Source organism: Canis lupus, chromosome 15 (genome assembly GCF_048164855.1).
Source record: "Canis lupus baileyi chromosome 15, mCanLup2.hap1, whole genome shotgun sequence".
Taxonomy (NCBI): Eukaryota; Metazoa; Chordata; class Mammalia; order Carnivora; family Canidae; genus Canis; species Canis lupus.
Window position 1 is genome coordinate 38,001,809 of NC_132852.1, and position 25,206 is coordinate 38,027,014.

Here is a 25,206-nt window from a genome sequence, read left to right on the forward strand (position 1 = left end):
AGTAGGAAGGCAATGGGTTCCAACAGCACCTACAGGAATTTGCTTGGGGCTTGGCTGCCTGACAAGAGTTGAGTTTCTTAAATCCATATTGCTTTAGTGGCTACTTTTTTTGACAGCTACAGACGATGTGCTCAATAAATGCTTATTGATTGATTGATCTCTTCCTTGGCTAATGTTGCCAGGAATGAAACTGTGCAGTGTCTCAAGCACAGGGTTATAAACTGCCTCTCTCCCTACTTCTAAGGACCTAGAGCATGACAAGTCCAAGCAGGTGCTCGTTGGTTGCCAAAACAACAAAAAGGCAGTTTCACATGTGACTCTGATCCCAAACAACTAGAAGAATAGAGGTGTCCACAGTCCAGATTCTCTAGGAAACTGCCAAGCCTCTGATTGACCTCTGCCACCAAGGACTTCATCTCACAAACAAAGGAAAATGAGGAGGTACAGTTGGTCAGAGAGAAGGATCTGGAGCAAGGACACCTCCCTCCTAACACCTACCATCAGCAAATAAGACAGAGACAGACAGAATCTGCTCAAACATTTATGATATAGAAGAGGGAGGAGACAACGAGGGCAGGGGAGGGCGGAGGGAAGCTTATATTCTAGATGGACACTTTTAACATTCTGCTAAGTCCAAAGCCCAGAGGAGCCAGATCATTAAAATCTTGTCTTTGTGGGCCAAGAATAGCTCAAGATTTATGCTCCACGTTGGATTGTCCTGCTCTGCCTGAATGCTGCCTCTGAGAGAGCAGTGCAATCTCACCAGGGCTTAGATCAGCTCCATTGCTAGGGTTCACAGGAAAAAGCACCCTGATTTATAAAGGGCCCAACTCAGCCCTATCTAAGGAAATGGGACAGTCAAGGAATAGTCTAGGACAAATCAAACACCCTTTGTAAAAGGGCGTAGCCCGTACAAAACAATGAACCCTGAGAATGCGTTCATGAGGCACTCGGATGCTAGGACCTTACTTCAGGCCCTGGGTTGTGGTGGAAACTCTAGCTGTGGGCCATGAGCAGGTAACTTAACCTCTCCGATCCTCAGGTTTCTCACCTGCAAAATGGGAGTAAGAAAAGTACGTACCTCAGACGACTGATGGGTGGATTAATACTGGGAACATTCCCAGGACAGTGTCTAGAACTGGAAAAGCATTCGAGAGGAATTGTGGCTCTTAAGGTAGACATATCTTTCAAAGAAGGGGGGGGGGGGACACTGAACAAGTAAGAACATCCTCCAGGAGGTGGAGAGCCCCTCTTGGGGTTGCCATGGTGGCCAAATGAGAAGCTGGGAGGGCTGAAGCAGGCTCTCGGGGTACCTCTCCTGATGTGCCTAGAGTAACAACAAGATCAAATGAACAGATCTCCGAAACCAGGCTGCAATGCTGCCAAAAAAAGCTCTGGAAGTGAGGCAAATATCCTCAAGGAGTTAATGGACAGAGCAAGTGCTGCTTCCAGAAAACCCTCTGCCATTTTAACAACCTCAGAATGCTTCATCCTGGAAACCCTGGCAGGAGTGAGTGAAATACTAGCAAGATCCCCCGAACCACAGTCTGAGGAAAACATCAACAGGAGCCAGGGTCTTGAGCACAGCGGAGGAGGAGGGCAGTCCGGGGTATGTATTCCTGGGAAACACAAACCGACCCTTGGTTGGAGTCACTTCTCAAGCAGCCCAACAATCACGTGCATTGGATAAAGCTCTCCTTCCGATGAGACTGAAGATCATGTTTTACAGGATGCAGAGTTTGATGGGAATCTTTCACATAATCCTAGAAAGTAGCATTTCCCAAAGTGTATTCCATGGAAACTAGTACATGCGCATGCTCCACCGTTAAAGGGTTCATGGTCAAAGTGTTTGGGAACACTGCAGAATATAACCTCTATGGTACATTTGCAACACACAGAGTAAAGGCACCACGTCCTGCAGTAAAGAAATCCCAGACTTGGGATACCTGGGTGGCACAGTGGTTGCATGTCTGCCTTTGGCTGAGGTTATGATCCTGGGGTCCTGGGATTGAGTCCCACATCGGGCTTCCTGCATGGAGCCTGATTCTCCTTCTACCTGTGTCTCTGCCTCTCCGTGTATCTCATGAATAAATAAAAATTTTTAAAATCTTTTTTAAAAAGTAATGCTAGACTTGTTTTGAGTGTCGGACTGCTTTGTTTTTTGGTAGAACACCATGGAACACATTTTAGTAACATCACTTTAGGGCTCCACTATAGAAGAAGAAGCCTGGTTGGGAGTCTTTACTCTGCAGCTGACTCAGCCATTAGCTCTTATTGGTGCCTTTCTTCTCTCATCTCCAGGACTCTGTGTTCATGGTCTACCATGGACCAGGACCTTCATGGTCTACCATGAGTCCATCAGAGACAGCCAGGCCTACACCCTCCAGACAGACAGTCATGCAGAGGATATGCTCAAGGACTGGCATCTAGAAGGACAGGAGGGTAAGGGGGTTTCTCAGCCTCTTCCTGGGTTGGAGTACTGCTTTCCTTGCTAAATCTTTTTTTTTTTTTTTTAATTTTATGATAGTCACTGAGAGAGAGAGAGGCAGAGACATAGGCAGAGGGAGAAGCAGGCTCCATGCACTGGGAGTCCGATGTGGGATTCGATCCCGGGTCTCCAGGATCGCGCCCTGGGCCAAAGGCAGGCGCCAAACCACTGCACCACCCAGGGATCCCTCCTTGCTAAATCTTAATAGAAACTCACATTTTACTTTGTTGGCAAACCTTCTTAGAAAAACCGTAATCTCACCAACTAAAGGTAATTTCAAAAGTATATACAACTTGGTGACTCTCCTGCCAGGCATTTTTGGTATGCAAAGATTTATTTTCTGATCAAAATGAAATAATACAATATGTACTGCTTAGTAACTTGATATGTTAATGCATATTAATACACATATTTTATTAGGCATGTTTTTAAAAAGATTTTATTTATTTATTCATGAGAGACACACAGAGAGAGGCAGAGACATAGACAGAGGGAGAAGTAGGCTCCATGCAGGGAGCCTGATGCAGGACTTGATCCCAGGACGCCGGGATCACGACCTGAGCCAAAGGCAGATGCTCAACCACTGAGCCATCCAGACACCCCTATGCATATTAATATATAATGAACATTGGGCAGCCCCAGTGGCTTAGCGGTTTAGCACCACCTTCAGCCCAGGAGACCTGGAGACCCCGGATCGAGTCCCACATCAGGCTCCCTGCATGGAGCCTGCTTCTCCCTCTGCCTGTGTCTCTGCCTCTCTCTGTGTGTGTCTCTCATGAATAAATAAATAATATATATATATATATATATATATATATATATATATATATATAAAATGAACATTAACATCATTTGCTTTTGATAACATTCATAGAATCTTAGCTTTGGGTGGCTTAAGGCCCTGGCCAGACTAGTTGATAAATATTCTGAGCATTACCCCGGTCAATGAGGGATTATTAACCCTTTTGCAGGTAGAGCAACTGAGACCCAGAAAAGTGCCTGACAAATGTCATATGAGTTGTAAGAGGTGAGCTGGAGCCCAGAGCTGAGGTCTCCTGCCTCCTGGAAGAGCAAACATTCTTTCTTTCAGGCCATTCTTTCTTTCAGGGACTGAAAACCTCGAGAGGTCAGTCATAGTTGGCTCTGATTACATAACATTAGGTACAGAGAATGAATTGGCTCCATGTTCAGTTCTTGCTTTAAATTCAGATGCCATTTCCTACAGAAGCCAAATGGAATAGTATTTTTCCCATCGGGTTATATATGGAAAAACCTGTGCTAGGGTTTCCTTCTTTAAATGCCTGGACACTGGTCAGCGGTCACACGGGGTGGTGCCCCATCTCCGCAGCAGCGGCGAGCTGTGTGCACAGAGCCGTTGGGGCCAGTCAGCTGCCGTGGCTCCGAAGGCACCCGCCTAATCCTCCGTGGCCTCTCCACCCACAGCTCCTGGCTGCCACAAAATCAGCCAGCATTGGAGGGCAGGCTTTCCTGGCTGGTGATGCTCGGCCGGCGTTGTCCACGACGGCAAACTGCGACTGCTCCTGCCAAAGTTATTGCACCATAAATAACATAAATGGAATAATTTAAGGAACATTCAGCCCCGCAGAGATATTAGCACAGAGAGGGTGAAGCCTGAGGGGAAAACAATCACTGGGACCAGCTCATCAATGGAACGATGGTCAGTCACGGAGCACTCAGGTGCAGAAGTGTGTGCAGAGCGATCCAGGACTGCAGACCTGTGCACTCTCTCTCCGTCTTCTCCCAGGGTCCCCTGACTCCAGAGCACAGCTGCCTACACAGGAGCCCAATGTGGGGAGTGTTTCCTAGTGAATATTCTGCAGCCTGAGCAGCTTGGCCTCTCCCCCTGCAGGAAAGGGAGTCTCTAGCGGGGAGTGTGGATCCGCTTGATAGCAAGATGACAAGAAGACAATCCTCCCTCAGTGGGCAAGCCCTTCGGGAAGGTGTGCGCCCTCGGGGACCCAGGACATCGTCCCCAGAGCTGCCCACCTGCCTGCAGCAGGCCCGTGAGCTCTCCGAATGTGAGCAGCCGCATCTGTGGTTGGGGCTGTGTTCCTGAGATCATCTGGCCTCTCAGGAACCCCCAAGCTCCAGCCCGATGAACACAGGCAGCCTGATGCATCCAGCGTGGCTTCATGAGCTCAAACGGCTGAGTTAGCATTAGCTTCAGCAAACGTTCCATTTTAGTCTTGGCAAAAAGACCCAACTCACAAGGCAACTGAACACCGTGATTGGGAAGGTTAGCAGATTTCACTCCCATAGATTAAAACATTAGAAACTTGGCCAAGAGCCCCATAGGATTTTACTCTTTTATAGGAACAATATCTCATTATTATGAAGGAGCCGCTAAGTGAGTTGCCATAAACCCCACATTTTCAGGGGCTCTGCTGACCCCGCGGGTGCACCAGGCCTACCTCGTCTGAGCGAGTCTCAGGAGGGACTTTGAGTAACTGTCTAAAACTGACAATCCCCTTGAAGCATCTGTGTCTGCAGGGCCTGTTCTGGGCTGAGCTGGGGCCCCTCCATCCTGACTCCCAGCGGGGGGCCTTGCATGGGCTGGGCTGGCCCACGCAAGGCCCCCTGCAGATCTCAGGTGAGCACGTACAAAGTGAGAGTCTGCACTCTGCTATGCCTGCCATGTGTTCCATGCAGAGCTGGGACTCAGCAAACACAGACTGAAGAAATAAATGAATGGCTTCTTCCCTTACTGCCGGCTATGATCGGCGTATCCCCATCTCCCAAAATCACGGCTCTGGCCCAGCCTTCCTCCTCGGGGCCAGATCCAGGCCCTCCCAGCTCCCACAGCTAGGAACCCCGGGCACCTCAGGCTGGATTCGCCAGAAAGGGAACTTGTGCCTAGTCCCCCTTCCCCCCGGCTCCTGGCCCCGGCACCCCACTTCTCTGAATGTAAGTGCTCTGGGTACCTCATCTAAGTGGAATCACACGGGGTTGGTCCTGTTGTGTCTGGCTTATTAGACTCAGCACAATATCCTCAAGGTTCATCTAGCTGCAGCGTGGGTCAGATCTTCCTTCCTTTTTAAGGCTGAATACAATTGGTGTATCCACCCGCCCATCGATGGACCTTGAGCCGTGGCCACACTTTCACCATACATGGGTGAATAGGAGCCCTCCTTTGGATTCTTTTGGGTGTGAACCCAGAAGCGGGATCGCTGGGTCATACCGTAATTTCTATTGAAGCTTTTGTGAAACCACATAGTGTTGTCCATTCCAGCATCCATCTTACTAGTGGATTCCTAGCACGAGGGAGGACAGACCCCAGCCCCAGGAGAAGCAGCCTCAGTGCCAGCTGCTGAGAACTCCTTAAGTGGCCCTAGAAAGAGACCTCTGAGGACAAGGATCTCTGAGAAAAGGGCGAAGCTGGCACAAGTCTGATCATCTCTTCTGTCTTCTTGTCTCGTGAAAGGCTTGTCCTATGGAAGGACGCAGTTTCGGGGAGGCCGTGAAGTACTGCAGAGGGAGAAGATGTTTTCCCATAAATAAGCCACTTGAGAGCCAAGTGGATGCCTGTTTCCCGTGGCATCCAGCTGACATTATAACATCAACAAAAATCTCTTTAAATGCTAAAAGCCAGGCCTAAAGAAAAAGGTTCTGAAAAGGGGGTTCTGGACATGGCAATGAGCTCTTGCTGCTCTCCATTCCAGCAAATGCTTTGCAGTGACCAAACAGGCCCTGTCCTCTCTCCAGGCCTCTACATATGCTGCTCCTCCTGCCTGGAGCGCCCTGCCTCCACCCTGCAGCCATCCATCTCTCCTACTTCTGCTGGAGGATTCTATGCAAGCACCACCTCCTCAGGGGAGCCTGCCTGACTCCCAGGCTAGGTGACAGCCTCTTCTGTGCCCCAAGAAGCTTGGTACAACTCCATCATGATGCTACTTGGTTTTCTTTTTCATCACCCCACTCAACTGTGTATGTTTTTGTTGAAATGCCAGTGATTCTCATCCGGGTATCCCCAACTCCCAGCCCAGGACTGGGCACATAGTTGAAGCTCTGCAGATACTTCTGAATGGGCAAATGATATTTCAAAGCAGATTTTGATGAGCACAGCAGTGGTGGGAGTTCTAAAAGAGGGCTCCCTAACCACATCACTGCTGACACTGGGGCCAGATAAGTCTTCCATGGGGGGCTGGCCTGTGCGTGGTAGGAGGAGGCTTAGCAGCACCCGGCCTCTGCCCAACGGCTGCCAGGAATAGGCTTCCTGCCAGTCACAATGACCTAAATGTATCTAGACTTTGCCAAACAGCCCCTGGTGGGCAGGCAGGGAGAATGCTGTTTAGAACCACCATCCCAAGATGATGGACAACTACTTAGGCAGGGTTTGTCCTCTTGGGGACCATCCAAAAGTGCAAGGCCTGAATGTGGGCTCCAGACAAGGCACAAAACCTCATCAGAAACATTCACAACACTTATTATCATCTTGTAGGTGGTTTATAACTTTATACATCTTGTGAATAATTAAGAAACAAACCTGGGAATCTCTTCCAACACATCATCTGGTAGGAATCTTTAATCATTGGCCCCAAGATATTGAGCCTGGTCTGACTGACTATTTACAAACTTCACTAAAGCCTGAAGTGAGGAAATGCTGCATCAAAACTGTTCTGTTCAAAATATTTTTTAAAGAGCTTAGAAAGTTTGGTGGGAGCAGAGTGAAGTCCCCAGAACAAAAACTGATGATGGCCCTTCAAACCTTCAGATGGAAGGAATTTCACCCAAGACCTATTAACAGAAGGCAAAGGGATCGGGCAGCTCCAGATCAGACAGGGGAGAAAGAACAGGAATGGCCGGGACTTCAGCACTCCAGTGAATCATGTCCTGATCTAAAGGGCAGGGAAATATTGACCAAAAACATTTCATTTCATTTCATTTCTTTTCTTTTCTTTTCTTTCTTTTTTCTTTTCTTTTCTTTCTTTTCTTTTCTTTTCTTTCTTTTCTTCTTTTCTTTTCTTTTCTTTTCTTTCTTTTCTTCTTTTCTTTTCTTCTTTCTTTCTTTCTTTCTTTCTTTCTTTCTTTCTTTCTTTCTTTCAGATTTTACTTATTTATTTCAGAGAGAAAGAGCATGAATTGGGGAGAGGGATGCAGGGAGAAGAAGCAGACTCCCTACTGAGCAGGGAGCCCGACGAGACTCAATCCCAGGACCCAGGGATCAGGACTTGAGCCAAAGGCAGATGCTCAACCACTGAGCCACACAGGGAGCTCCACATTTCATGTTCTTTAGAGACAGAAATGAGGGGGCAGGAGCAAAGTGCTCAGCACAGGTATGACACAAACACAAGAGATGCTAAATACATGGTGGCTTCCCTGTGAGTCTTCATGTGCTGAGAAAGCAGCGCATGATCACGGTGGGAGATGCCAGGAAATAAGCTCTTCTTGATCTTGAAAACTGTGTGGTTGGACAAGACTATTCCCCAGCTCCCTCCAGATTTCAAGACCCAGCAGGAGCCCCCCCAACTCCCAGATGGCATCCTTGAGGTCTCTGGCAGGGAGGTGAAGGCTGTTGTTCTGGAACTTTGCTAAGCAGAAGACTCACCAGGGATCTTGCTGAAAATGCACATGTGAGGACCCCTCCCCCTAAAGATCCTGATTCAGTCGTTCTGAGGCGGGCGCCATGGGCCCTGCGCATTGACCGAAGGAAGAGAAGGACCCTGCTCAGAAGTGCTGCCCTACGTTGGAAGAGCAGCCCAGAACTTGTGGAAGCTGCACCTACAGAACCTGGGGGTGCCTTCTAACACATGGATGCTATGTAGGCCCCAGTCAGCTCACACAAGATTCTGATTTGGTGACACTACACATCGTAAAAGCTGACATTCAGTCAACATCGTAACTAGGAGTTACACGTATTTTCCATATTGCTACAAGTCTAAACATTCAATAATTTTTCAATAATGTTGGTCTGAGGGCAGTAGCTCCCAAACTTCAGTGTACAGAAGACTCACCTAAGAAGAGAGGATCAAAAAAAGGGTTCTTGGAGCATCTGGGCTGCTTGGTGGGTTAAGCGTCTGCCTTTGAGTCAGGTCATGATTCCAGAGTCCTGGGATGGAGCCCTGCATCAGGGTCCCCACTCAATGGGGTTGGAGGGAGGGGTCTGCTCCTCCCTCTCCTTCTGCCCCTCCCCCACTCACACGAGTGAACTCACTCTCACTTGTGCTCTCTCTCTCTCAAATAAACAAATAAAATCTTAAAAACAAAAGATTTTTGAAGTCCAACCCCAGAGAATCCAACTCAATTGGCTGAGGAGGACAGGACTCTATTAACAGAGGTCTAGACCACGAGGGTACAGTTGTCCAAAGAGTGTACTGTAAGAAACACAAGCACAGGCACAAGAGGGTCATCTCTTCATGGCCAGCATTAAAGGAGAAAGCCAAGAGATCTAGCCAGACAAGGGGAGTCACCCCAAACCTTTGAGGCCTGGTTACCAAATGACCCTGAGATTACATGCATGAGGACGAGGAAGAAGAAAGCAGCTGCTGACAAAGTCGAGATTTGGCGGGCCACTCTTTATGAGAATCTGCCCTCAGTCCCTTCCAAAGACAAGTCAGAATCACCTTCTCCATCACTGACTCACCTTTATTCACTTGAACCACATGGACTGAGTTCCAACCACGTGTCCTGCCCTGAGCTAGGCCCAGGGGACATGTGTGTCACTCCCATCCTAAAGAGTTCCTTGTGCTTTCGCTGCTGTTCCCTGGGGATTCTCAGCCCCACAATATCACTAGCCTCTCGCAAACCCCTAGTTGCATGGGTCATGGAAAGAGCTACACGAGAAATTGTAGGTCTTCAGCAAGGCTGCCAGGGCCCAGAGAAGCATGTGGCCTTTAGCCCATTTCTTGGGATGATGAACAGACACAAGTCCTAGAGAAAGCCAATGAAATAAGTTCTGATCCCCCCTACCTCCAGAGCTGAGCTGGAAAAGGGGGGCAGGTGTGAGCTGGCCACACACCTGAACTGGATGCCAGCAGCAGCGGCCCACGCTCACATCTGCACGGCTTTTGGTCGTATGGATGATTCTCTAACATAAGCACCCTTTCTGAATCCCAGTGTGCACATGGGAAGGGCACAGCTGGGGGCAGTGGGTCGATGCCTCCACTTGGTAAGAACTCCTTCCAGAATCAAGGACAGGCTGCTCCCCAGCCCTCCTAGCTCTTGTGTGATCATGTGGTTTATCTGTCTCTTCCCATCCCATTCTCTCACTGTCCTGCAAACTCATGCTCCATCTACTCACCGTCCTCAAAAAGTGGGCCTCTCTGCAGTCTCCATGTCCATCTTTCTCCTCCCAGACCACATACCCATAAAAGCCAGCCCCTCCTGCCTGGTGGGGCACCAGTGGAAAAGGCTCCCAGCAGTCATCATTCTCTCTCCAGGAACTTCAGTCCAGATCCCTACTTGTCCACTCACACCAATATGGACCTTTACATAACTCTTATATTTTTCTCTGGTCCATTTCTGAGTCTGAATCTTCTCTCCCCAACAAAGTTGCAAACAGTGAGGGACCTATATATGCTTTCCTGACCTGCCCATGGAATCTAGGTAGGGTTGGGTAGGTACTTCAGCAAATCCTTATTGATTTGACTTGCTCATCTTCCCCTCTTTCCAACCAATCATCGGGTACAAGCAGTCACTGCAGAGGCAGCACACAGCGGGAAGTGAAAAAAAGAGCTTTATGTGGACTGCCTGGAGTCCTGACTCCAGTTCTACCACTAGCTGGGCAGTGCAATCTCTGACCAGTTTCCTGACTTCTCAGAGCCTTGATTTTCTTGTCATTAAAATAAGAATGGAAACTCAAAAACAAAAAACAAAGAGCCCAATTTAAAAATAGGCAAAAGAATTGAAGAGACATTTCTCCAAAGAAGATACATGAATATGGCCAATGAGCATATGAAAAGATGCTCAACCTCACTAATTACTAGGGAAATGCAAATCAAAAGTACAACCAGATAGTACCTCACACCCATTCAGATGGCTACTGTCAAAAAAGCAGAAAACAAGTGTTGGCCAGGATGTGGAAAAAACAGAACCCTTGTGCACTGCCGGTGGGAATGGTGTGGAAAACAGTATAGTAGTTCTTCAAAAATTAAAAATAGAAATACCATATGGTCCAGCAATTTCACTTCTGGGTACATAAAGGAACTGAAAGCAAGGACTTGAACAGGTGTTTGTATGCCATCACACAGCAGCGTCCACAACAGCCAAAATGTGGAAAAAACCTATGCGTCCTTCAACGAAAGAATGAATAAGCAAGATGTGGTGCGTACTTGTGATGGATTATTACTCCGTCTTGAAAAGGAAGGGAAGTCTGACACATGCTACAACATGGATGCCCTTGAGGACATTCTACTAGGAGGCATAAGGCAGACGCAAAAGACAAATTCACTGTAGGATGCCACTTCTAAGAAGTAACTGGAGTAGTAAATCCACAGAGATGGACAGTAGAATGGTGCTTGTCGGAGGACTTGGGGGAGGAGAATGACATATTATTGTCTAATGGGGGCAGAGTTCAGTATGCAAGATGAAGAGTTCTGTGGATGGTTGTGGTGATGGGTACACAACAAGAAGGTAGTTAAACTGTACACTTATAAATGGGTAAGACAGTCACTTTGATGTTATGTATATTTTCCCACAACAAAAGAAAAGGGAAAAATAGGAATGCTCATATCCAGCACAGGTGTTCCCATAAAAATGAAATGAAATATGAAAGTATCTGGAACAAACTGGATGTTTCCTCCCACCTTCTCTTCCCTTCCTCTGCCTGGGAAATATGTGGGCTCGTACCTAACCATTCCCCAGGGAACCCTGGGATCCCTGGCCTGGGAAACAGGCAGCCGGTGTTCTGCCACAGGGGCTCCCCCTCTCAGAAAGTGTTTCCTCCTTGGTAAATGAGAGGGGGCCCTAACAGCTCTGAGAGTCCGGAGATTCCAGAGTGCAGAGCCCCTCTCCAAGGATAGTCAAGGGTTTCTGGGGGCCACTGGCCACAGCTTGGGACCCTCCAGGCACTCACGTTGGGCACATGCCTACCCACAGGTTATGGGTTGAATTGTTTCTCCCCGTCACCTAAAAAACAAGACCTTGAAGTCATACCCTCCAATACAGTAGAATGTGACCTTATTGCAAAACAGGATCTTTACAGAGATTATGAAGGTAAATGAGGTCAATAGGGTGGGCTCTAATCTAATGTGACCACTGGCCTCTACAAAGGGGAATTAAGAGACCCAGAGACTCAGAGATGTAAACACCATGTGAACTTGAAGGCAGAGATCCCCTGATCTCCCCTGAGGCATCTAGAAACCAAGGAACACAAAAGATGGTGAGGAAGCCACTAGAAACCAGCAAAGAGGCCTGGAGCAGAGTCTCCCTCAGAGCTCTCCTGAGAAAGCAACCCTGCTGACACCTTGATCTCAGACTCTCAGCCTCCAGAACTGCAAGATGATCAGTCTTCTGTCGTCAAACCACCCGTGTCGTAGCTCCAAGTTAGGGCAGCGCCAGGAAGGTAGTATGCCATGCATCTGCGAGCACCTGTGTCCAAAATCTGTGAGGCTTCACGGAGTCATGGCAGCTGCCAAGGAGCCGGGGGGCGGAGGCTGCACTTGCCCAGCATCCACAGATCTGGGAAAGCCCAGTGCAGGCAGCTCTGGAAGGCTCTTCCAACGACCCTGGCTTGGAGGAGAGGCCCCCATGCTCCAGATGACAGGGCTTCAGCAGCCCCTGCTGGGTTTATTATTTATAAGCTGCTATCATCACTTCGGTCTAACTCACTCAAAAGAGTTTTTAATATTTCAGAAACTGAGAAGCCTAGCACTGCCCAGGCTGATCAGTAGTCTTAGTCATAAAACCCTTCCCCCAAAAGGAAGCTGCAAGATGACTTCATGTTAAACATCTCCATGGGCATGAAGAAACTGAGCTTCAGGGCTCCCCAAGCACAGCCTGGACACAGTAGTCCAAGCAGCGTGTCCTCCTTGGGCCTGAGCACGGCCCCTCCCGGCCACAGACTGCCCGGCCCATCACTGCTGCATGCCAGGCATGTACCCAGCCCTCCATGCACATTATCCCACTACTGCTCCAATGCTGTTACCCCCCATACTGCAGAGAGAAAGAGACATGGGTCCAAAGAAGTTCAACGATGTGCTAGAAGCCACACAGGGAGTGATCAGAAGCCAGGATTCTAATCTAGCTCAGATTCTGAATCCTATTTCCCTACTAACGAAGCCATACTTCTGGAAGTCATTCTAGGTAAAGACAACAGTGAGAGCCAAGGCCCAGGGTCACAGGCCTGAGAGCCACAGAGGCACATCCAGCTGCAGATGTGTGATCGTGATCAGCATACTTGGTGTGCAAGCTGGGGGAGGGGGGTAGTGGGAGACGCTCACTTCAAACTCGTCAACCTGGATTATAAAGGGAGGTCAAGATTTAAAAACAAAGTGAATTACGTGTAGGAAGCCTTACTAAAGCCTCTCAGAGATGGGAGTCGTGCCCAGGTCTTCCTCTGCAATGTCCTTAAGACACCAGTGGGCTCTCCCTTCCCACATGGCTCTCCACTACCCTGACCTGAGGATCACCAAGACCCCACATCTCAAAACCCATCCTCCCCTGTGACCCACCCTCAGCTCTGAGGACCCTGAGGGCCCACGTCTCTGGTGACAAAGGCAGAGATTTTGTGGAAGAACCACAGGTTTCATGGTATATGAAGACACAGTATGAAAGTCTCAGTTCTCTTCTCCTGAAGAGAGATCTATCCAGTGAGCACACTTGCACGGGAGGGGGAGGCGGGGAGATCCGAACCATCAATGCAAAAAGAGCTTTGTGTTCTGCAACTGTTCCTTCTACCCAAGGACTTCCTTGGTCCATTGTAGTTTATTTCCTTTGGGGAAAAAAAATCACCATCATATTTTAAAGAGTTGATTGATTTTGTCTGTAAAAAAATAAATGACTAACTTTTCTTCCCCGCTGCCTCCTATTAAAGTTTCATTTAATACCGTCGTCTCTGACCATGCGTTAAACACCTCCTCATAAGAAGGGTTTTTTAAAGTCCTATTTGATCCACCACATCCTGGCAATGCCACTCTCTCTTTGGGATAATTTCTCTCTCCAGGGCTTATTTTCCAATTTGTAAAATTAGGATGATAACACCAAGTCCAGGAGTTATACCCTGACACTCTCCATGAACCAGCCAGGTTTACATTCACCGTCTCACTTAATCCCCACAGTGATCTGACAAGACAGGCATTATTAGTCCCATCCCCATCTTGCAGATAAGAAACTGAGATGTAGAGAGGTTAACTGGCCCACGGTTACAAGTGGTAGAGGCCAGGTTTGCCTCCAAGCTGGCCTTATTCCAAAATGCATGTGGGAATCACGATCCCCCCAGAGGGGATTAGATTAACTAAGATGGCTCAGACTTCTGCAAAGGGGCGGACATCCGTCCGTTGGTTCACTGGTAGTTCTAGGGATGGGAGGCGCCCCTACCAGGTGGGCAGCTCTAGGGTGGAGCCCTGTGCCTTGCCCGATTCAAGCTGAGCAGAACCAGACCTCAGGGCCCTGGACGCTGCACTCACCTCTTCCTGAAGCACTTCATGTCTTTTTAGGGAAAGAGGTCACCGGCTCAGCAGCGACACTGCCTTTGCTTCATATGCTGAGCCAAGGGGTAGCAGGAAGAGCATGGCCAGAGACCTTGGCTGGATGTGTTACTACAGGAGCCAAGTAGATCCAGCCAAGCTCTACATCAACACCTTCTGCCTACACACACACACACACACACACACACACAGAGACACACACACAGTGTGCGTGTACTAAGACACCCGTTGACACAAAACAGGGAGGGTGGAGCCTGAAACAGCTCAGGTTTGGGTACATCTCTTGGGTAGGGCAGCTGCAGGTAGGGGAGGACGAATCATAGGAAATGCACCCTGAACTGTCCAGGGAACCCTTTCATTAAACTGCTGCTTCTGGGCAGCCCCCAGTGGCTCAGCAGTTTAGGGCCTGCCTTCAGCCCAGGGCGTGATCCTGGAGACCCAGGATCAAGTCCCATGTCAGGCTCCCTGCATGGATCCTGCTTCTCCCTCTGCCTGTGTCTCTGCCTCTCTCTCTTGATCTCTCATGAATAAATAAATAATCTTTAAAAAAATAAATAAATAAATAAACTTCTGCTTCTGCAGAAATGGAGTGGCCCGTGGTTGCTTTCAGAGAAAGGCCCGGTGCCACTTGTTAAGGATCAGACACTTGGAAAGGCCATTCTTTCAGGTCTTATTTTGCTCACAGCCATCATTATTTGTTTCTCCTAAATTAATTTAATTACAAGGGTTGCACTAGGCCCAGGAAAATGCCAATGAGTTAGGGTAAGAAGTTTTTGACAAACTAGGAGTTTCCCAAAGTTCAGCGCACCCCGTGCAGTGCCCCTGAGTGAGTCTCTCCCAGACTGTCCCAGAGGGGGCATGACAGACCAGGCTCCTGCTGCCTTCCCCCCTTTACCTCCTTTTATCTCCAGGCAGGCTCACAGGCCATGACAACAAAGGCCTTTATCACCCCCTGACTAGCCTAGCACGGAGAAGGCCCTAGAATACCTCTGTCATAGCTGCTCCACTCTTCAGCCCTGGCAAAGAGAAACTGAGACTTTTGTTTTCTGGCCCTGGCCTCATCTCCCTCTGCTTTCCCATCACTGTCATGACTTCCTGCCTTTAAACTTCCAGTTTCTCCAGTATGATGGACCCTCTGAGGGGGAGTTTAACCACAGATGTCTAACTATGAGATGAAAAGCTTCATCCCAGGTACAAGACTCTTAGGCCAGGCTGGTGGGAGTCCACAGTGGTCCAGAGAGGAGGCATCTTTCATCCAGGGGACCCAGGACAATCTACTTCAGTCTATGTATGGAGCCTCGGATGGTGGATTTGGGGGACACAGAACTGGGCTACAAGGGATAGGGGGATGACCAGGCTCCTCTCTTCCTGCCTCTTCTCTCACCTCTCCTTAACACCAAGCCCTCCTCTCCTGCCCCTCCAGGCCACAGCTGCCCAGAAGCTCAGACCCTGCAGCTCCCTGGCACACAGTGTCAACCATGCCAGGCTCCCAGGGTCAGGTCCCAGCTAAGAGGCCTCCACTTAAGAATGGGGGTTAGGCAGGCAGCCCTGGTGACCCAGCAGTTTAGCGCCACCTTCAGCCCAAGGCGTGATCCTGGAGACCCAGAATTGAGTCTCCCTGCATGGAGCCTGCTTCTCCCTCTGCCTATGTCTCTGTGTCTCTCTCTCTCTGTGTCTGTCATGAATAAATAAATAAAATCTTAAAAAAAAAAAAAAAAAGAATGGGGTTTGGGGAACACCCAGAAAGGGTCCTCAAGGATGCAGACAGGAATCCTGTGTTCTGGGTGCCTGGAAGCCCTTGAGACACAGACCACTGGTCTCTCAACACCATGCCTTAGATGCACGGCCTAGATGTTGACACTAGAGAACCAACAAGGTGAGAAGAGAAAAGCTACAGGAGACTTGACCAGGTGGAGCCCAGACTGGATCCCAGATCCATCCAGCTCCAAAATCCCCGCTCTTTCCACGGGGCCACTCGGCTTCAGTAGGCAGACACATCTGTACACACAGCCATAGACGCTTCCTATGTCATCCTCACTTTGCTGGGCCAGGACTTCAACAACTGCCCACCGAATATCAGGCCACTGCCCTCGCTCCCAAAGCACTTGGGCAGCACGATCCTTAGGCCAGAAAACACACACAGCTGCCAGGACCAGGACGGATGCCCCCGCACCCCCAGCCCCGGGCACCCTTTCTTTCAGGGGGCTACAGCAGCATCCTTCTTGGTTCTGTTTGCTGTGCTCTCAGATGACATGATGTTGCAAGTCTCAGTGACTGGGAGGCCCCCAGGTGAGAGAAGTGAGGCCCAAGGGCACCTCCTGGACCTCCTTTTCTCAGAGCTCCCCTTGGGGGATCGAGCCCAGCTCACACTCATGCACACATGTGCTGAGCCTCATGCCCTTGGGTGTCCTTCCTGCCCTTGGGGGTCCTTCCCGCCCTGGCAGGAGCCTCACTCTCATCTCTGGCCACCGCAGAAGCGATCTTCCTGTGGGCTGCGAGCAACCCACCGGCCCCCACCTGGCCCCCAGGCCTCAGAGTGTCTGCAGGCACCCAGAGAAGATTCTGGATTCTGCTCTCACCTGCAAGGGAGGGGTGGGTGCAGCACTGTATGGCTGGCAGGCTTGCCCATCAGGGTCACCAACGGTGTTGCTGACCAAAGCCAGGATGTGCCTCTGACCTGCCTACCCTCTGTTTCCCTTCCACCCTGTCCCCCAGTCAGCTGTCTCATCTTCATACCCCATTTCTGCCTGCAGTGCCACCTGCCGTGCCCATGGCCCTGGCCCCACTGAGGAAAGGGGCTGGCCTTGAGCATGCACATGGGTGGGGGGGGGAGCATTTAATATCACCTTTCAACCCTGCTGCCACACAGAGATGTTGAGGAGGGATTGAGGACCTATTTTACAGGTAAGAAAACTGAGGCTTGTATTGGGGCCAAGGCGTGACACCAAACCTCTGCACTTTCCTTTACACCATGAAAAGGCTTCACTTTCATCCTCAATGCTGAAGAATGCAAAGGGAAGCCTCCAAAATCCCCTTACCCGATCTTCACTGGATTGATTGATTTTATGAGAAAACAAAGACAGCATTTCTGTTGGGTAGTGATAATCCCTCATATTGCTGTACATTTGTAACCTTTCCAAGCAGTTTTGCTTAGGATAGCTCATGTTTACTGGAATGATCCATCAGGGTTCAGACAGGCTTTTTTTTCTTTTCAATAAAGACCATTCGATCAAGGTAAAACTAAATGTGATTTAGTGGAAAGATTCCACCAAAGATTTCCAAAGTTTAAAATTTTGCAAATCAAAATCATTTCTGTGTCCGATTTTTTAGATAAATAGAAATATGGTCTGGAGCTTCCACACTGTCATAGAAGGACCCCAGAAAAGCAACTAGCAGGCACGGGACAGCTGTAGAAGCTGACAGACACCCTCCTGACCCCTGGACTCCAGGCTGGGGCAGAAAGCAGGGTCACAAGAGGCAGCAGAGCTTGGTCCTGGTGACACAACTATGCTGCAGACCCAGCAAAAACCCTCCTTGCTAAACGTTGAGACTTTGGGCAAGTCACTGAATTGTTCTAGGATCTCAATGTCCCCATCTATTAAGTGAGGCTAATGGTGCCTAACTTATAAGAGTGTGGTGAAAATTCATCATTTTGTTCAATATATACTTACGAAGCACCTACTGTGTGCCATGGATTCTTCTAGATGCTGGAAATAGAGTAGTGAATGAAACAGACAAGTTCCCTGTTCTCATAGAATTTATTTTTTAATGCAGACAGGGGGAGACAGATAATAAACCAGAAATAGGATAATTCTATATAATGAAGACAAAAACAATGACGTGACAGAGAGAGAGTGGGTAGGCAGCTAGTGTGGGGTTATGTAGACAAAGGGCAAGCTGAGACAGATGAAAAGGAGCCCGCCAGCTCCAGAGAGAACAGTGAAGACAGAGAAAACTTGAGGTCAAGAGCCCCAAGTGGGACATGTTAGGTGTGTCTGAGGAACAGAACATAGGCCAGGCCCTTCCCACATGTGCCACAGCAGTCGGTGGCCCATATATCAGGACCCCTGGTAGACACGGTCCACAGAAAGCATATAAACTAGCATTCTGGAAGGTGCAGAGTCCAAAAGCAGTACTAGAGCCCCACTCCCTTTAAACACATTCTGAGACCTATAAAATAATCCCGAATGCCATCTGCAGCAAAGACAAAAATGAATAGAGAATTTAGTCTGCACCAGACCTGGGGAGTAGGAGTAGCTCTGAATTCTTCATCCTGCTGGGAAGATGGTACCCAAAGATTGGGTAGTGCTTCAGCCACAGACAGGGTAGGGGCACTTCTGGCATCTTCAACCTTGCCTCTGACGTGAGAAACGACCCCTGCATGCACCTGGACACACCGCTGCCTGCAGCCCAAAGGAAAAGGTGAAAGGAAGAGGAGCTGAAGGCTGACCTGCTGGCCTTTCAACAGGGGCCATGTGGAATCTCACCTTCAGACAGGTTTAGGGGCAGTTATTTATATATAAAAAAAAAAGCACCTGTGGATATCCCAGCTGCCAAGGCCAAGATCAACTCACACTCAAGGTTAATTAAATAGAAAAATACAAGCGCTAGCCTATGAAGACAATCTTATGGCCAGGCCTGGCTACACAATTTGCATAGCCCAGTGCAAAATGAGAATGCAGTATTAAAAAATGATGAATAATTTTTTAAAAGATTTTATTTATTCATTTATTATTTAGAAAGCGCGAGCAGGGGGAGGGGCAGAGGGAGACAGAGAGAGAGAATCTTAAGCAGATTCCCTGCAGAGCATGGAGCTTGACATGGGGCTCAATCCCACGACCCTGAGATCATGACCTGAGCTGAAACCAAGAGTCAGATGCTTAACTGACCGAGCCACCCAGGCAGCCCCAGCAAAATAAGCAACTTCACAATAGTCATAGCAGAGCATTAAAAGAAGCACAAGTTCCTTCTAAGAACAGGGCCTGTGCCACTGCACTAGTTGTCTGCACAAGAAGCCAGCCTCAATAAAGGGGGGTGGGTGGCTAACATTTTAAAGCAATAGCCCTAGTAGAACGGAAACCCCTAGATCAGACCTGTGTGACCTGGTGTGAGCTGATGTGACCTGGGGAATGGACGCCTCCACCCTGAGCTTGGGCTGCCTCGTCCAGAACAACGGGGATCGGGGATCAGGGATCGTGCCCCTGGGACCGCCGCCCTGCTGAGTCTGTTGTGGGAGACCAGTGGCTCAGGAGGGTGGAGGTGCTGGGAAAGGGGAAGCATAGCACAGCTCCAAGGATCGCGAGTGCTCACCAAGCCCCTCAGGGTGCTTGGATTTCTGAAGAACAGTGACATTCCCCAGAAATTAAGTCAGATGAACATAATTCAAACAAAACATCTAATTTCAGCTCTGTGTAACAATTCCCCCTCACCAGAACAGACACTGCTGCCTCCCATTCCAGGAGCTCGGTGCCTGAGAGAGGCAGAAGGAAACCAAACCATTCCGACACAGGCCTCTTACCCAGCCAGGCACCAGATTGTTTCTCTCTTCACAGCCGACAGACATGCTCCTGGTTGGCTCCTGCTGCATCCAGCAGCTGAGCATCCTGCTGGCCCAGCTCCGCAGAGCTTCCCTCAGCAGCTAAGCAGGGCTCAGCCATCAGAGCAGCTCCTCTAGGACCAAAGGCACACCGACAGCCCTGAGGCTCTCCCAGGGCACAGGGTCCTACAGCCTCAGTTGTCTTGCCTGTAAAATAGGAACAGCGGTGTCTGATCGGCCTCCCTCCCTCAAAGACTTGTTTAAAAAGTTAAGAATTGTTATTCCGTGTATATCTGTTTCATGAACATCATCAGATTCATTCATTTAACCAACAGGTTTTGGGGAGGCAGAGACGACCAGCTACACTCTGCACAATCTAACAAGGAAAACAAGCATTTCACTGGCATTGGCACGCAGTACCCACGGGTCAGATCCAGCCTGCTGCAGTGTTTGTTACCTTCCACGAGCTACGAATGATTTTTGCATTTTTGAGTCATGGAGGGGGAAAAAGAATAACATTTTGTAACACACGAAAATAAAATGCCACTCAAATATCAGTGTCCATAAATACAGTTTTATTGGAATATAGCCATGCTCATTCGTTTGTGTATACTCTGTGGCCGCTACTGTGGTGACAGGGGCAGAGGTGAGTGAGTACCTGCAACACAGACTAAAAAATATTGACTCTCTGGCCTTTTATAGTAAAGGTTCACCCACCTCTGATTTTAACAAAACAATTAGAGCTGTGACACTGAGATTAGCAGTGCTAATGCAACACAAAAGAGGTTATTTCTGCTTAATAGTCAAGGAAGGCTTCCTGGAAGGGGTGAGATTTTTTTCTGGATTTGAAAGATAAATAAGAGTTCATTTTGTAGCCTAGGGGAGAAGTGCTTCAGACTTCGCATACAGCATAGCCCATATGAACAAGGCCTGGGGGCATGGCAGCTGTACTTGAGAAATGAGCAGCACATTATTTACAGGAGATGAAGAGAAGAAGGAAAAGGATGGAAGAATGTAAAGCTGAAAAGAAGACTTAGGCCAACTATGAAGAGTGCAGTGCACCTGCAAAGGAGCTTTTCTTATGCCCTCTTTCCTCAAGAAAGCACAAGAAAGTGAAACAGTAGGAATCTAAGATTGATAATAGCAGGTAACCAAGATAGCTAGATAGGAGAGACAGACAGACAGACAGACAAGCAGACTCATTCACTCAAAGGGCAATAAGACTTTGCATCCAAATAGTTCTCAGGTGTCAGGCTCAGGCCCTGCTCAGCCAGGAGCCTTGGGGAAGTCACCCCTCCCCCCCATCCAGGCCTCAGGTTCCATCTGGGCAACAAGCAGGTCATATTTGATGAATGTGCCTCCAAAGCCAGAGATGTGTGGGACACCACGCGTGTCCACACCAGACAGACACACATGACACCATGGATGGCAGTGCATCAAGCCCTGAACGTAGCCGGGGCTGCGCGTGCCACCAAAGAGAGTTAATTAGGGCAGTGGGACGAGGACCAGTTTGGAATAATCTATCCAGGGCACATCGCTTTTCACAAGGCCCGGAGGGGGCTCAGGCTTTAGCGCCTCCTCGCAGAGGAGTACATCCACTTTCTGCGTGTTCTTGTGGGGCCGCCTCTACTTGGTGGGGCTGTTTCTACATGGAACAGAAGAACCCCAGTCCCCCTTTCCTTCTCTGGGTTTCTCCTACCATACTGTGCTCCAAGAATCATAGCTTGTAATTTCTCACCAAAGCACAGAAGACATGGCCTGGAGAGCTGGTTCTGGTATTTGCTTGGCCAGTGAAGACAGCTGCGTGATCTGGACAAGTCATTTCCGTTCTCTGCAGTGCAGCTCCCCCCGGGGAAGGGGATGGAGTGTGAGATCTCCAAGGTCCCTTCCAATCTGCTGTATCAGCAAGCCCACTTCTGGCCCTCTACTCTACAGATGAGAGAACAGACGCCCAGAGAGGTGAAGTGATTTCCCCAAGGTCACCCAGCCAATTCTCGAGGGGCAGAGTCAGGACTGGCATCCTGAGATCCTCATGTTACCATTTTATGGCCCTAGTTGTGCACTGCCTGGTGTGTCTGTCATCTGTATCCCTGTGTCCATCTGTAGCCCTAGGTCTTTCTCTGCACCTGTATCTGTGTCTGTGTCTACACCTGCGTCTGCATCCTCACCTCTCTCTACCTCATATCCATGTCTCCATCACCAGGCCCATTTCTGCTGTGTGGGCTCTGTCCTGGGGAATGACCGCCTTCTCTTCCCCAGAGCTTTTGGGGGACTATGGAGGGCTGGGGGGCGGGGGGGGGTGTTTTATCTTAGAATCAAAGGAAGGGCTACGCGGGTCTCTGGGCTCCCTGTTAGTAGTGCCCCGCATCCTCCCCTGAGGCACACTTACTTTCATCTGGCCTGATCCTCAGAGTGGCTCCAGAGCAGGGAGGTGGTTTCCAAATTAGGTAGCTGGTGTGAACGTCACCCTCGCTCTGATCAGATGTATGACCTCGGGCAAGCTACTTAACCTTCCTGAGCCCTCCAAGGTCTTCCCCTGTCAACTGGCCAGGCCAGCCCCTCGGGTGTGTGCAGGCCAGATGTACCCCCTTGCCTTCCTCTCTCTGCTTCAGTGGAGGGAATACCCCACAAAGGCTGGGCCCCACTGTTCTACTGGAAGCCGGGCAGGCAATGGACAGATGAGAAAATTAGAATACATGAGCTGATCTGCAACCCTCACATCGGCCACCGCCTGCTTGTTATAAAAAACCAGGACTTGGGGCACCGCAACTGAGTGGTTCAGTGGTTGAGCATCTGCCTTTGGCTCAGGGCATGATCCTGGGATCCTGGGATGGAGTTCTGCATCAGGGTCCCTGCAGGGAGCCTGCTTCTCCCTCTGCCTGTATCTCTGCCTCTCCCTGTGTGTCTTCATGAATAAATAAATAAAGTCTTAAAAAAAAAAAAAACTTAAAAAATAAATAAATAAAAATAAAAAGCCAGGACTTTAGAGAGACATGTCCAACATCCCAGCCCCAGCTCTAGCGCTTGGAGCTGTGAACGCACTTAATCTTCCTGAGCCTCACTGCCCTCCTGTGTGAAATGGGAAGGTTGCTCTGCACTTCGCAGGGCTGTCAGAAGGACAAGTGAAATAATGCAGGCGGTGCCCTGTGTAACAACTGTCCATGACCCACTGGTGACCCTGCTCCTGGGGCTCTCTGAGGCTTGAATATTCAGGGGCTCATCTGCCAAAAGACGTGACCCCTGGAGAAGGTTCCAGTTCAACGACAGCCTGGACTGGCTGCCTCTGTACAGGGACAGTGCTCTCCTGCCTCTCTGCAACCCCAGCCAAGCAGCCACTGGAGAAAACATGACGGGTTCTCAAGTGCCTGGGGCTTCCATTAAAACCAGTGAGCCCTGTCTTTCTGAGGGAAGGACTGGGCCACTGGGGCACAGTCTGAAATCAAAAAAGAATTTCAGTTAGGGCTGGCGTACTGGAGTACTGACCTCTCCTGAAAATACTGACTCCTTGGAAACTCAGTCAGTGATGAAGCTGGGATTTTCTAAAAATGTGCAATTCATCTCTAAAAGGGAGTCTTTAAAAAGCCATGATTGTCTGGCAAACCACACCGTGTATCCAACAGCAAATTGCCTGTTCTTTGGGCAGTGGGTTTGCCTGAGTCTGCTTTCCAGGAAAATGCAGGCAGCAAGAGCTGCTTGAGCCCCCTCCCCCATTGGAGTCAGGGCCTCCAGGACTCCCCCAAGCTCCATGGTGGGGAGGAGCCTCGCTTTGCTCATGACCTTGAAAGCAACTCAGCATGTGACAGATCCAGTCACCTTGCACTGAAAATAGAAGGCGCTCTGCCTCCTGAATTCATGCTCACCTGCGGCAGGTACTCTCTGCCCTCCCAGAGGTTACGTTTTGTTGCAAACATAGAAGGAGGCACCTTACTGGCCTCAGCAGGAGGTTTATGGAGTCACAGGGGAGTCTGATTATACAGGCTCTCCAAAAACATACACCTTTGAGTGACTGAATCAGCTAACCTTGATCATGGTGACCTTCCAGCAGCCCAAGTGGCTCCCACACTTTATCAGCAAGCACACCCTTCTCTCCTTGATCTGCTCCCAATCATGTCGGTATCGTGGAAATAACAAAATGGATGGGATGAGGACCAAGCAGCTGAAGCAGAAGCCTATACTGAATGGTCTTTCGCATGTCTGCCAACATCCCTGTGCCCTGCAGTCTGGTGTCCAGGAGAGCGGGCCCACAGCACGACACAGCCGCCCCCACCCACATTTCTCTGCCAGCACCCTGGAGGCCAGGGTGAGCCAGCTGGCTTCTAGGAATCATTGTGTCCTGTGGCCTTGTAAGTTCACATAAGCTCAGACTCACGGGTACCACCCAGAAGAGCCTTGGAAGCCCTCTAAATCGATTCCCTTGTTTCCAAAGCTACACAAGAGGGTGGGAAGGAGCAGGACTCGGCTCTCTTAACTCTAAGCTCTGTTCTTGTCATCCACAACCACAAGTGGTTAACGCTCACAAATCAGAGGGTGGTACGGAAGGAAGCACAGGCTCCATTATGTTTTCTAAGATTTATTTATTTATTTGAGGGGGACGGGCAGGGGAAAAGAGAGAAGCAGACTCCGCACAGAGCGCAGAGCCCACTGCCAGGCTCGATCTCACAAATCTGTAATCACGACCTGAGCTGAAACTGAGTTGGAGGCTTAACCGACGGCACCACCCAGATGCCCCAGGAGAGGTTCCATTAATTGAGAAATGCCAGGTCATGATTTAGTTTCATTTCCTGACAGGCTCCAGAATCCTGTGTTGTCCTCGGACTTAGTGGAAAGCGCCATTAGCTTTTAAAGGCTTGGAAAACTCCCACACATAGTGGCTGAGTGGTCAGGGGCCCTGGACACTACCTCCCCAGCCTCCCTTCAGGGCTGGCACCCCCCCATAGCATCTCTGACCTAGATTCAGGAGAGCTGCCTGGACGAGGCAAAGCCGGGCCTTAACAGAGTAGGGGGTAGGCGGAGGTGCAGAGGCGGGTGGCATGTGAAGGTTCAGGGGCGGGGAGCACCGCTAGCCCTGAGAGCTCAGTGCTAAGACTCATCCACACAGCTTGTCGTCCAGATGTCCCTCAAATGCAGGTCTGCTCAACAACGACGTCAAAATGTTGAGGCTTGTGTGAGCGGCCAGAGGACGTTGTTAGAAGACATACTTTGACAGCGGTCTGCCCTGCTGAAGTGGAGAGCGGGGCGCATCTGCTCAAGGAGCCCGCAGTGGCGTCCTGGTTCCAAACACATTGCTCAAGGTCGCCAGGCGGCACTGGGTCCCCCACCCCCATAGGTGCTGCAGCTGCCCCCGAAGCAGAGAGGGCTCGGGGCTGATTCGGCCACATGCCAGCCCGGCCATGGCAGCCCCAGGCAGGGCCAGCTGAGCCAGGGGCCTGCCTGCCCCTAGCCTCTCTGGACCAGACACCAACAGGGCAGGGTCCTGCTTTCCAGGGTGCAGAGACCAAAGCAGCTCTGCCCAATGGCATTCAAATGAATTTGCCAGATCTCTGCACCAGAGGAGAAACCCACACCTCCATAAATGCAGG

The 25,206-nt window shown here is 49.7% G+C and overlaps 1 protein-coding gene across 12 annotated transcripts in view; it reads right to left on the reverse strand.

Annotated features, from left to right (window-relative positions):
* The window catches only part of ANK1 (ankyrin 1), a 215,546-nt gene that overhangs the window by 178,980 nt on the left and 11,360 nt on the right, over positions 1-25,206 (reverse strand). Inside the window, exon 2 of one of the 12 annotated variants that reach the window (XM_072776611.1) lies at positions 19,610-19,834. The exons of the other annotated variants lie outside the window; for them this stretch is intronic. Coding sequence (XP_072632712.1) covers positions 19,610-19,693 — 84 coding nt within the window. The 5' untranslated portion in view covers positions 19,694-19,834. The remainder of the gene's footprint in view (positions 1-19,609; positions 19,835-25,206) is intronic. 12 annotated transcript variants of the gene reach the window in all.